This window comes from Pezoporus occidentalis, unplaced genomic scaffold, assembly GCF_034315485.1.
Source record: "Pezoporus occidentalis ecotype Australia unplaced genomic scaffold, CSIRO_AGI_Poc_V1 ctg65, whole genome shotgun sequence".
NCBI lineage: Eukaryota > Metazoa > Chordata > Aves > Psittaciformes > Psittacidae > Pezoporus > Pezoporus occidentalis.
Genome location: NW_026915998.1, coordinates 708,663 through 721,334, shown reverse-complemented (window position 1 = coordinate 721,334; position 12,672 = coordinate 708,663). Strand labels below are relative to the sequence as shown.

The following is a 12,672-nucleotide window of genomic DNA, read 5'->3' as shown; positions in this document are numbered from 1 at the left end:
TAGATGGTCGTTTGGGGAGAAATACCCCCACTCATTGTATCCTCTGATGGAAACGCATTAGTTAAGGACATCGGGATGTGTGTTTAGTCCTGCCAATTAACAACACGTTCTCACTTGGTCTAATTTACAACCCCGAGTGGCCCCCCCAGTTGTTTTCTTCTGCAGCCATTTACCAGTTTCTCCGTCCAAGTCCATGTGCAGTGAAACACCGATGCAATTCGGTACCAACCGAAACCGGATTTAACCCAGCACCACCGCACTGCGCCGGGCACCGGAGCAGCACTTCACCTTCCTCATGTGACCGCCACTCCACATGACTCCCGGATAGGGGGCGGGCCGCGGTGCGACGCGCTCCCCCGTGATTGGCGGGAAGGCGGCGGGCGCAGCGGGGCGATTGGCTGTCGGGATAGCGCGTCACCGCGGTGGCGGCGATGGCGGCGATGGCGGCGGTGCGGCGGGCGCTGCGCTGGGCGCTGCTGTCAGCCGCGGCCGTGGCGGCGGTGCTGGCGCTGGACAACGGGCTGGCGCGGACGCCGCCGATGGGCTGGCTGCACTGGGAGCGCTTCCTCTGCGGCACCGACTGCGGCACCGACCCGCACCGCTGCGTCAGGTACCGCCGGCCGGGTGCCCCCCGGGAGCGCCGGTACCCGCACCGGGGGGTCAGGGCAGGGGGCAGCGGCACAGTGCGGTGCTCTGCGGGCTTAGCCCGGTGTGTTCCCTCACTCCTCCGCAGTTCCACCCTGCCCCTTGGGGAGTCATAGAACGGTTTGGGTTGGAAGGGACCTTAAGATCACCCGGTTCCAAACCCGTGCCATGGATTTGTGGTATCGATGCTTGACGTGTGGCTGCCACGTTCTCTGCTTTCGTTCCCCGTGCCCAGCGAGCGGCTCTTTGTGGAGATGGCCGATGTGATGGTTGCTGAGGGCTGGAGGGACGCAGGCTATGAGTTCATCTGCATTGATGACTGCTGGATGGCCCCGACGCGGGATGAGCACGGCAGGCTCCAGGCTGACCCAAAGCGGTTCCCCAGCGGGATCCGCAAGCTGGCTGACTACGTGAGTGCCACCCGTCACGGTGCCCGCAGTGATGGCAGGCAGGGACCTGACCTGCAGCCGTGCTGGGAGCAGGGGAGGAGAGGGAAGGCGGGATGGGGAATGGCTGTGTAGCTGCTGAGGTAAACCCCTGCCTGACAGGGTGGGGTTTGCTTCACTCCCTCCTGCCTTACAACTGCACCATCCCCAATTCTCTTTCTGTCTGCAAGCGCAGGTACACTCCAAGGGTCTCAAGCTGGGAATCTACAGCGATGTTGGGAACAAGACATGTGCTGGCTTCCCTGGCAGCTACAACCACTATGACCTGGATGCCCAAACTTTTGCCTCCTGGGGCGTGGACCTGTTGAAGTTTGATGGCTGCAACTCTGACACACTGGAGCTGCTGGCAGAAGGTAGGCACGGGCTCAAGGCTGCAGTGCACCACAGGGTGGGAATGTTCTGCAGGCAGCAGCAATTCCAGGCCCAGGGTGGGCTTCAGGGAGTTGCTTTTCCCTGAGTGTACTCATTTGAAGAATATGCTTAAAGAAGCAGGTATGAGACTTTGTTCCAAGGTAGTGAGTGTTGCTGGCGCTAGTGTTTTTTACCTGCTTGCCCTCCTGGGGGCTCTCTCTGCAGAATGCTGCCTCAGCTCTAAGCACAGCAAAGGCTTTGACCTTCTGTGGTGCTCTTACTGGAAAGTTCAGAATGTTCCACACACTTAACCCTTAATCCTTTGCTGAGGCCGTGCCAGTGCAGAACAGCTTGAAGCAAGAGCAGCATGTGTCAGCCATAAAGAGGGCAGTTACCAGGGCTTTTAACAGGAGAGAAAAAAAGAAAGGGAATTCTGGCATTAAGCTCCTGATGGAGTTTTGATTTTAAAGCCCGGCAGTACGAATCCTAGTGCAGAAGTTATTTGCACATGGGCTGGCAAGTCAGCAGCTGAAAGCTCCATAGCTCAGTGCTGAGGGGGCTTGGTACAGACTTCCTGCAAGCACAGGCAAATCCAGTGCCACAGGAGCAGGTTTGTGGGAAGCGTGGTGCGACTTGGAATGTGGTTTTCTTCTGACCGGGCTCTCACTGCTGTCACACTCAGCACCATGGTGCTTGGCAGCAGGAATCCTGCACGCTCTGCCTGGCAGGGAGAACCTGCTCAATTAACAATCCCATAGGAGGCAGTTAGTGGGGCATATGCCAGCTGCTGCAGCCAGGAGCACAGCTCAGCAGCATGACAGCTGAGCTCAGCATTTGTTGGATCAGATGTAACCAAGGTACAATCCAGTTGTATTGAAGCAGTTCCAGGGGAGAGAGCAAACTTTTCATTCCCTCCGTTCTGATTAAAAAGGACTTAACAGGGCTGTCTGGGGACAAAGACAGGAAAAACGAGTGGTTTTGCATTCCTGCTCAGTCCATATGGTACAAGTGCCTCATAAGAACATACTCCGGCAAGATTAACCCAGTGCAGCTGTACCCAGCAGTTTGATAGATACCTACTTGTATTTCCCAGGTATCTAGAGTTAAAAAAAGCCTTACAGCAAAACCCCAGCCTCTTCTCATGGCTGGATGTACAGAGATCAACAGTCTCAGAACAATAAGCCTGCCCGTGACCTGTAGCAAAGCTGTGAAGGAGCTCACCTGTCCTTGGAAGGCTGCAGACTGTAAGCTCCCCTGTCTCCCCTGGGGTGTTCCTGCTGCAATGTGTTCAGCCTTGATTTAGCAAGAGTTGGACTGAAACCTGAACCTGTAATGTTAGATTAAGTTCCTCTGTTTGACCGAGGAGATTGTGTAACCTCTGTCTGTCCTCTTCCTTTAGGTTACAGACGCATGTCTCTGGCCCTGAACAGGACTGGAAGGAGCATTGTGTATTCCTGTGAGTGGCCTTTCTATCTGAGGCCCATGAAGCAGGTAAGGAATGTTTTTCAAGGCTTATCCTGGAAGAAATTAACCATTAAGAGTGCAGAACAGCCTCCTGAGAAACTTGTTGCCCATCTGACAGAGAACAAGACTGTAAAGTGTAGGAAAACCATGTTTTCCTCTAGAGCCCTGAAGGATACCTGAGGCAAGTCATTACTCTGCTGAATTCAATAGGATCCTGCAGCATGAAGGCACAGCCCAGTTGGAGCATGCCAGAGAGCACAGCAACATCCATCTGCTTTGTCTCCAAGGAGCCAAGCACGAAAACACTGGTAGTGCAGACACAGCTAGCAGATAGTTTGGTGTTATTCCTTCTGGACAGAGTGGACGGAATAAGTGTAAGGACTCAGCCATACCACCACCTCTGGGGACCAGGAAAGAGACTTTAGGAAAGCTTATTCAACAGGAATTTTCCACACTGTTTACCAACAGATTTCTGCCACCCAGGATCCATGAGAGACTCTCCACCCATAGCTGGCTTCCCCTGTGCCACCATGACAGGATGGTGCCATTCCCTCCTAATTAATGCATTAGTCACCAAAGGGTGTAAACCCAAGAAGTGACTGTAATTACGGGGATGTCACAGTTTAATCCCACTGGCCTCATCATACCTTCAGTGAAAGAGTGCTCAAAGGAATTTTCTAACAGACCTGGATGGCCACAACCGTTCTCCCAAGAGAGGCAATAGTGTTGCCTGGAGCATGGCAGCCTGGAATTAGTGGGCATAAGGCATCCTAGGGAACCAACTAGATCATCCAGATGGTTGCTGATGTGTTATCATAGTTCTTCCCCAAATTATCCCTCATCCGGTCTAGCCTTGTGTATGGTCTTGTACAGTCAGGCTCTGTGGCTAATCACACTCATTGTTTTGGCAGCCCAATTACACAGAGATCAAACAGTACTGCAATCACTGGAGGAACTTTTTTGACGTCTATGATTCCTGGAGCAGCATCAAGAGTATCTTGGACTGGACAGCACTTCACCAGGACAGCATTGTGAAGATAGCTGGGCCAGGGGGCTGGAACGATCCTGACATGGCAAGTAGAGCAACACCCACCTCAGGTGTAGGCTGAGAGGGATGGGAAGGGAGGAACATTGAGGTGAAGGGCTGACAGGGCTCCAGGATCAGGAGCTTGATGAGAGCACCCCTGGCTGGAAAGGGAAAGAGAACTACAGCTACAGATAACACCAAGGAAGTGCTGTCTCTGTCATGCAGCCTCAGCAAGCAGTGTGGCAGTGGGAAGGTCTCTGAAGTGCTCATCTCCCACTAGAGGGAATCCCCTGCATTGTAAGGAAGGAGTAGCTGCATCCAAAAGCAGATTTTTTGAAATGCTGCCTAGCAAGTTGAGGATCCTTCTTTCCTTGTACCAGTGGTTCATCCTGAATTGCCCCAGTACCTGTGCCTTGCCTTTCCCAACCTGCTTCTGGCACTCAGGCTATCAAACCAGTTCCAAAACGGGTCCCACCCTCAGCATCCGGCCATTTACCAGTGCTTGTGTTGGTGGCTCAGTTTCTCCTAGACAAGCAGTGTTACCAGGTGCTTTTGTGTTCTTGTCACAGCTGGTGATTGGAAACTTTGGGCTGAGCTGGGACCAGGCAGTGACTCAAATGGCCATGTGGGCTATCATGGCAGCTCCCCTCTTCATGTCCAACGACCTGCGGCACATTAGTCCTGAGGCCAAGTGGCTGCTCCAGAACAAAGAGGTGATCGCCATCAACCAGGATCCGCTGGGCAAGCAGGGATACCAGATCACCAAGGTACAGCAGGCAGCCACTCTCCTCATAAAGGGGATACATTGGGTTATAGGGGAGTGCTAGGATTTGGGAACAGGAGCCAAGTGAGCCCACTCATTCCTGACGCCTTCTTATTCAGGCATGAAGAGCATCAGTTCTGCCTCCCCTGACACGTTTATTTTCTCCTTTGCAGGACAAGAACTTTGAGCTGTGGGAGCGGCCCCTGTCTGGCCGAGCCTATGCTGTGGCAGTGCTGAACCAGCAGGAGATTGGGGGACCCCGAAACTTCACCTTCCCCCTCACCTTCCTTGGCAACGGGCTGGCCTGCAACCCAGCGTGCTCCGTGTGGCAGGTCCTGCCAGCCAGCAGGGACTGCGGGGTGTACAGCTGGGTGTCCTCCCTGAGCGTGGAGGTCAACCCGACAGGCACTGTGCTGCTCAAAGTAGTGGCACTATAGGAGGCACAAAGACAATCTCTTTGTAAGTGCCAGGCTCTTTCTAAACTTCTTGTCAAAAGAAGTGGGGTGGGTGCCTTTGTTCTCTCCTCAGGCATTTGCTACTCAAGTGCTTCTATGTGGACTTTAAACCTTCAGCCTAAGGTGACAAATACGCATTGCTCCATTACCAGGAGGTAACAGAGAAAGGGGTGCTGCTTCTCTTGTTTACCCTTTCCCTGGCATCTCACCCACTTAACTCTTTCCCCAAGGAGCTTTAAGGACTGTGGCAGGGCAGCAACTGGTCATATCCACTGCCACTACCAAGGAAATGCAGAGGACACATGCAGCATCTTACAGCTCCTTGAGCATTTCAGGGACAACAGGGAAACACCCTGGCTGCCTTGCTCTTGCTTTGCCAGGCTGGAGCACACAGCCCAGGAACAAGAAACCCAACACTCCCTTCAGAGCTTGGACGTCTACCTTCTGACCACTCAGGGACTGGCCTAAATCACTGCACTTCTTAGCAACTGCTTTCTTAACAGCTGCCTGCTTAGTATGCATGTGAGTAAGTATGTCTTGGGACTCAGCTGTTGGAGGTTTCTCCTTACCCCAGGAGTCTTTCCTTCACCAGTGATGGGACACTTCCCTTTAGATGACAAGTCCTTCATAATACAATTGAGATCCTATCATGTGAGCTGCCTCCAAGAAGTACCTGTGTGCTTGCTTTCCACTGCTGCAGTAACCTTTAGGTTCAATAACACAGGTCCCTCAGACAGGAAATGGATAATCACTTATGCAACTATCATGTACGAGTATGTTCTCTTCTGACTACTGCACAATCAGGGTATACGGATTTGTTCTTACTTCTGTGATTAAGCACTTTGATTAAAATATCCCTTTAAAAGGCCAAGCTTTTTCTTAGTTCCACTATACAGGGGTGCAGCTCAGTATCTGAAATTAAACCAGGTTTTAGATGACAGCACAGTTGTTCCAGTCACTAGGTTCTTGTAGGATTTGTAAGGATTTACTACAAAGAACACGCAGTAAAGCTGACACAGTGCAGCCATACAGTCCCTGTTGCAGGCAGAAGCCACTGGTGCAAAATCCATCAGAGCCTCAGGCTCTACACACATTCTAAAACAGCTCTTGGGGAAGACAGGAGATTGCAGCCATTGGCAGGGCTTTTGGATAACACCTGTTCACTTACTAAGCAGCTCTGCAAGCAATACCTTCCTGCTGGGATGATGTAGTTGTGAGTCCAACCCCAACACCAAGAGAAAATACAAAACCAGATCACTTCCAAATACTTTAATATGGTCCATAACAACAAGCAGGTTAGAACTGGATCACCTGGCCCTGTAAGAATGAAGAGATGGAGTAAGTTCATTCACCACTGAATGCTGTCACCCTCATCCACCCCATGGTACACAAACCTACCTTTCTCTTCTTGTCTCCTCCCAGCTCAAAGTGCTTGCACCTCTTAATTGCCAGCATCCTCTTGGACCTGCAGTTGGGCTCCACACACTCCAGCCTCAGCACAATCTTCTTTGTAGTCTTAGCCTGGGATGAGAGGAGCAGAGTGTATCAATGCACAACACGTCCACAAGCAAACAAAGTGCTGCTGTCAGGAAAAGCATGCTATCTGCACTCCTGAAGATTCAGCAGCTTGTTCTCACAGTGCAGATAAAAAGACTACCAACAGAGTTAGGCTCCCTCCATTAAAAACCAGGCAGAACCATTAAGGACCAGTACAGGAATACTGGATTGGTACCTTCACGATGAAGAACACTGGCTCAGTGGGGCAGGGCTGGCTCCTGCAGAGCTCAGGCACGCCCCAAGGCCATGCCAGTGAACACACTGGAAACACACACTTTACATTGTGGGAGACCACCAGCACTCGGGGAATTCAGCAGAATCCCAGGCAGAGATACATCTAGAAGCAGCACCAACCTTCCTCAGAACGCAAATGTGCCCAGTGCAGACCCGCAGCTACTGACAAGTTGGATGAAACCCACACATACAGAGGGAAGAACCCAAAGCTGCCGTAGCAGCTGTACAGAGCTGTAATCACCAGTTACCAGCTTCGCCCAATCACCCATATCACACTGACTAGAAAGAAACAGGAATGGGGATGGCAGGGTATAGCAGCAGAGCGCCAGACTGTGAGCAGTACAGCTGCTCTGTGTACCTCCTGCAGCAGCATTTTCTGCAAGGTCTCCCTACTTCCTGACAGAAAATCAACTTGGGGAATTGCTGTCTCATTTTCTTCTTGCTAGAAGACTTCCTGAACATCTCCAGCACAACACCAGACTTTCCAGCAATGAGCCAAGCAGCTTAGTAAGTAACTGAACAGTTCACACAAAAACTATAGCAAATCAGCCATTGGGTTCTGCTGCCCTGCTGCAAATACCACAGCTCTTGGGCCCCTACAACTCCCTGGCAGGAGGTACATAGAGGCACACAAGGAAATCAGGCAAGACCACAGCTCCAAGTATCCACACACTGCGAAGGACAGAGGATGACAGCAGCAGGTCCCTGCAGCTCATCTGTAACAGAACGCATTGCTGCTCTGAAACTCTTGGGGAAGGCTTAACACAGCAGCTCTCTTGTACTGGCTCAATGATAAGGATTTCCCTAGAGCCAGAAGACTGCAAGAAAACCGTGTTGTGTCCCGCGGTGCCCCACGAGATGCACATGCTTTGCTTCTACCATACCCTTGCACTGACAGCACCATCACTGTGCAGAGCCTCACAAACCCGGCAGAGTTTCAATGAGAAACTACTGCCACTCCAAGACCACAAGGAGAGCAAGCAGCAGCCTCCCTTTCCCCTAGCTGTACTGGCAAGCAATGAAGAAAACGCTCCTTTCATTAAAAGCATCACTCCCAGTAAGACCTTGCTCCCCTCCAGCATCAAGGCTCCCTGCACAACCTGCTGTGCGAACACATGCTACATCGTCACTCCTGAAAACAACAGCAGCAGGGATTACGTGGATGGGCAATTTACACTCCCCGGACACCACTACCCGCAGAGCTGCCATAACATGGCTTGAGCACAGGACCAGCACAAGGCTGCAGCATCCCTCTTCAACTGGTATGTAGATTACCATGAACGCTTCAGGTCCTCCTTCCAGAAGCAGCACTCACCTTCTTGCGGAAAATGGGCTTAGTCTGCCCCCCGTAGCCGCTCTGCTTCCTATCGTAGCGTCTTTTCCCTACAGGCAGAAACGGTTCTTTAGGCAACGACTCGAGACACTGCACAAAGCACAGCTGCCGCTCACCAACCCTTAGCAGAACTCAGTCTGCAGCGGCACCCCAGACCAGAAGCAATACCCTCCTCTCCCACAGCCGTCACCCCGGCGTGGGACGTGGCCACCCGGGTCCCACACAACCTCCCTCAAGCCGTGCCCCCAGGCCTACCCTGGGCGTAGAGCGAGTCCTTCCCCTTCTTGTACTGGGTGACTTTGTGCGGCTGGTGCTTGCCGCACTTCTTGCAGTAGGTCCGGCGGGTTTTCGGGACGTTCACCTGCAGGGGACGGGGGAACTCGGTCACCGCGGCCGGGAACGGCTCAGGGCGTGCAGCGCCGCCACCGACGCACCTCAGCCCGGCCGCCCGTCCCCTGCCCTCGGTTAGGTCCTGTGCCCTCACCCCGGACCTGCGACCTCCCCCCCGCCGCCCTAACCCGCCCTAACCGCTGGCCGAGCACCCCCCGCAGCGGCGGGCGCCTCGGGCGGGCGGAGGGAGCCGCCTCCGGGGCGGATGGCAGCGGATAGAACCGGGCCCGCTGCGGCCGGCACTCACCATCTTGCCGGCTGCAGCCCGAAGAGGAGGAGCAGCCGGGAAGCGGAAGCGGATGGGCGTGGTGAGCTACGGAGAGGAGGAGCGCAGGGAGCGCGAGTGGCGCCGCCTTGCGGCGGGAGGAGAGCGGGGCAGGGGGATTGAGGGTGCGAGGTGCGGCGGAGTTGGGGTGCGGAGGGTGGCCGGGGGGGTGCGGAAGGTTGCGGGTACATGGAGTAACCCTGTGCGATGCACTCAGTGCGGCACGTGGAGGGGGGCACATGGAGCTGCCCTGCAGCGCGGCCCCGTGCCATGTGGGTGCCCCTCGTCCCCTCGATGCGCAGCACCCGCAGCCCCGGCCGGCCCAGGAGGAAACACAGCTGCTGCTTTGAGTCAGAGAGCAGGGAAAGGGGAACTGAAAGGGTGGGGTTGGTCGGGCCCGGCCTTCCTCCCTGTGCCACCGACCCCGCTGCGTGTCCCTGCCGCCACAGCCACCCCGACCGGCCCCGTCGGGCCACCCCGGGCGGGCGCGGGCAGCGGGCACGGCGGGACCCCTGCGGGCCGGAGCGGCGGCGGGAGGGCCGGGTGAGTGCGGAGGGGGGCCGGGGGCTGCCGCGTGCGGTGTGGGGACAGCGCTGGAACACGAGGGTGGCGGTGCCCTGCTGCCAGTGCGGGGAGGAGGGAGCCGTGCGGTGCCTGCTTGTGGCCTCGCACCTCTGTCCTGGGCACCAGCCGCATGCTGGCAAGCAGCGGGTGAGCTGGGAAGGCTCAGCCTTGTCCCACAGCCTGGGCAGCTCCCGGCAGGCCAAGGACGGGACAGGTACCATGAGGCCAGAGTGCAGCAGAGCAGTTTGGTGGGTGTGGGGGGGTTCTGGGGCTGCAGTGGAGTATGGGATCAGGGTGGTGTGTGTGCTATGGGCCCCACTGGTGCTGCAGAGCTGGGGATCAGGGTGGTGTGTGTGCTATGGGCCCCACTGGTGCTGCAGAGCAGGGGATCAGGGTGGTGTGTGTGCTATGGACCCCACTGGTGCTGCAGAGCATGGGATCAGGGTGGTGTGTGTGCTATGGACCCCAGTGGGGCTCCAGAGCATGGGATCAGGGTGGTGTGTGTGCTATGGGCCCCACTGGTGCTGCAGAGCAGGGGATCAGGGTGGTGTGTGTGCTATGGGCCCCACTGGTGCTGCAGAGCAGGGGATCAGGGTGGTGTGTGTGCTATGGACCCCACTGGTGCTGCAGAGCAGCGGATCAGGGTGGTGTGTGTGCTATGGACCCCAGTGGGGCTCCAGAGCATGGGATCAGGGTGGTGTGTGTGCTATGGACCCCAGTTGGGCTCCAGAGCATGGGATCAGGGTGGTGTGTGTGCTATGGACACCAACGGTGCTCTAGAGCATGGAATCAGGGTGAGGGATGAGTGCCAGGGACCCAGCGGTGCAGCAGAGCAGGGGGTCGTGGTGCTGGCAGTGCCTTTGAGCACTCTTTGCCCGTGCATTTTGCAGTAGATGCTGCTGGAGGGCAGCTCTGGCTTTGTTCCCGAGTCTGTCCTGTGCAGGAGATTCCTTCCTCTTCATTGTTGTCACCCTCCAGGCTGCACCTCACGCACGGGGGCTGTGGCGTTTGTCGTTCGCAGACACGCTGTCACCCTTCCCACTTGCTCTGGGTATGCCAGCCCCCATCAAAGAGTGGTGGCCAAGCACTCCTTAGCAGGACATGTGCAGGGGGCATGGTGGGGCACAGCACCCGCAGTGTGTGCCGGGCCTGGCGGTGGGGTCAGAGCACTCTTGGCTGGGGTGTGACAGCGACAGGAAGTCACACGCGCTGGGGACAAACACAGGACATGCTTCCAGCCACCCACTTGCCACCTCTGCTTTGTCACAGCGCAGCAGCAGTGGCTGCAGGGTGAGTCCCAAAGGGAACCCACCACCCCCAGGGACAGGCAGGGACAGAGCAGCACCGGTGGCAGAGCCAGGGACAGGGAGGCTGTGCCATGCTGGGGACAAGGGAGCAGTGCTGGGGACAGGGTGGCTGTGCCATGCTGGGGCAGAAGAGCCCTGAGATACCCATGTCAGCACTGCCCCAGAGGACACGGGATGTGTCCCATCTGCCCGGCACTGCTGGTGCTGACCCGGCTCTGTGAATCAAGGCAAAGCTGCTGGAGACCCAGCTCTGCAGATGGGATGGGATGGAGCCCAAAGGCTGCTCTGCTCAGCCCCTGTGGCTGTGTTGGGGGGATGCATGATGGCAGCCACATTTTATAGCTAGGGAAACTGAGGCATGGGGCTACAGGGGGATGCTGGGGTCACTCTGGGCTTGCCCACCACCCTGTCAGTGGCAACCCGAGCCACTTGCCCTGTGCTCAGCAGGGACCCCAGTTCCCTTCTCCCCAGGCTTGAATCTGCCAGTGGAGGCTGCTGGGTTTTATAAAGAACTCTCAACAACTCATTGCTTAAGGGGGTTTTGCTTTATTTTGTTTTTTAAACCACCCAAACAAGCAGAAAAGGCCCATGAGGGCCACAAGGGTAGGGAAAGGGGATGCTAGGAGCAGGAACCCTGCTTGTTCACAGTCTTTCTGGCTATAGCCACTGCAGCGAGGCAGGATTGCAGGATCTGTGCTGGAAGGGTCTGGGCATCACCAGTGCATGGGGGAACACCCCTGCTCCTGCCCCCCAGGCTGGGCATGCCCCAGAGAGTGGCACAGCTATGGGGACCAGGTCCTGGCATATTTGGTCCCAACCTGGTGCCTCTCGTGGCCGAGCCAATGCCTCCTGTGTGAGGGGAAGGGACGTGCTGCCTGGCTGGGTAGCAGGGAGTTCAACCCCTGGCTCCAGCTCTCCTCTGAGCCTGCCCTAGAGAAGATGAGGGCAGCGGGGAGGGAAACTGCTTCTCCTGGGATACTCTCTAAAGCTGTGTTTGTAGGAGCAAACAGGAAGAAGGTGGAGGTGAAGCAGGAGCAAGGCATGTAGATGGGCAGGGCAGGAGACATGGATGTGGGCTCCAGGTCACAGTTCAGCAGTGGCCCCGTGTAGCTCATGAACTCCCTGATACATCCAGTCTGGAATGAAGCATTGGTTACAGCCCTCAGAGAAGCCCAGAGCTCTGTGGGGTGTTGGAACCATCTGGGTGCCACAGTGCAGCATGAAAGGGTACAGGATGCTCCAAGAAATGGGCCAGGGGCAGAGTTCCAGCAGCCCTGGAGGCAGGGCAGCAGTGGAATGCAGTGCTCTGAATCGAGCCCTTTTCTGCCTGGCCCATCTCTGGAGAGGCTCAAGGGAAGAGCTTTCCTGAGGAGGGCTGGGGAAGGATCAAACCCCTCTGGTTGCTGGCTGGAGGCATCCCTTCAAGCCTGGAGGAGGAGGAATGTTGAGCATCATCCTTGCTCTCCTGCAGGCTCCATGCACACAGAGGGGAAGGATGCCTTTAGGGCTACTCTGTGCTCTCAGCAGCTATTTGAGGCCAGGACCTACCCACAAGTTTCAGGGACTGTTCTCTCCACAGAGGCAGTTCAGCACGTCCCTGCACAAAGTGCCTGCGCTGTGGCAGGAGGAAGCAGCCCACACAAACACACACACATGATGCTGGAGGGGAGGAGGGAGCCCTTTGGGTGTTGCTGCTCAGGCTCTGCACTCCTCCCTCTCTATCTATGTCTGTCTGTCCATCAGCACACCCGGGGGGCCCCTCCAGCATCCGTCAGAAGCCAAAGCCATCCGGGTGGTGGCTTGGTCCACAGCCTGGCATCGGAGAGGGGACAGGAGAGGGAGAGGTCCCATCACAGCCACCCCACACTGAC

The 12,672-nt window shown here is 56.0% G+C and overlaps 2 protein-coding genes across 3 annotated transcripts in view; one reads left to right on the top strand and one right to left on the bottom strand.

Moving 5' to 3' along the window:
- The first annotated feature begins 425 nt into the window (after positions 1 to 425).
- On the top strand, positions 426 to 6,022 carry GLA (galactosidase alpha). Its single transcript, XM_062640461.1, has 7 exons — positions 426 to 610; positions 881 to 1,055; positions 1,267 to 1,444; positions 2,842 to 2,933; positions 3,818 to 3,979; positions 4,503 to 4,700; positions 4,870 to 6,022. The coding sequence occupies exons 1-7, from the start codon at positions 432 to 434 to the stop codon at positions 5,131 to 5,133; spliced, it is 1,248 nt and encodes a 415-aa protein (XP_062496445.1). The 5' UTR covers positions 426 to 431; the 3' UTR covers positions 5,134 to 6,022.
- Positions 6,023 to 6,405: 383 nt separating this feature from the next.
- The window catches only part of RPL36A (ribosomal protein L36a), a 46,643-nt gene continuing 40,376 nt past the window's right edge, over positions 6,406 to 12,672 (bottom strand). Inside the window, exons 1-5 of one of the 2 annotated variants that reach the window (XM_062640462.1) lie at positions 8,913 to 9,057; positions 8,531 to 8,636; positions 8,258 to 8,325; positions 6,550 to 6,672; positions 6,406 to 6,468 (exon numbers count right to left, since the gene is read on the bottom strand). In XM_062640462.1, the coding sequence (XP_062496446.1) occupies positions 6,448 to 6,468; positions 6,550 to 6,672; positions 8,258 to 8,325; positions 8,531 to 8,636; positions 8,913 to 8,915 (321 nt within the window). In that variant the 5' untranslated portion in view covers positions 8,916 to 9,057 and the 3' untranslated portion in view covers positions 6,406 to 6,447. Of the gene's footprint in view, positions 6,469 to 6,549; positions 6,673 to 8,257; positions 8,326 to 8,530; positions 8,637 to 8,912; positions 9,058 to 12,672 lie in introns of those variants that run through there. The other variant, XM_062640463.1, reaches the window with a different exon arrangement.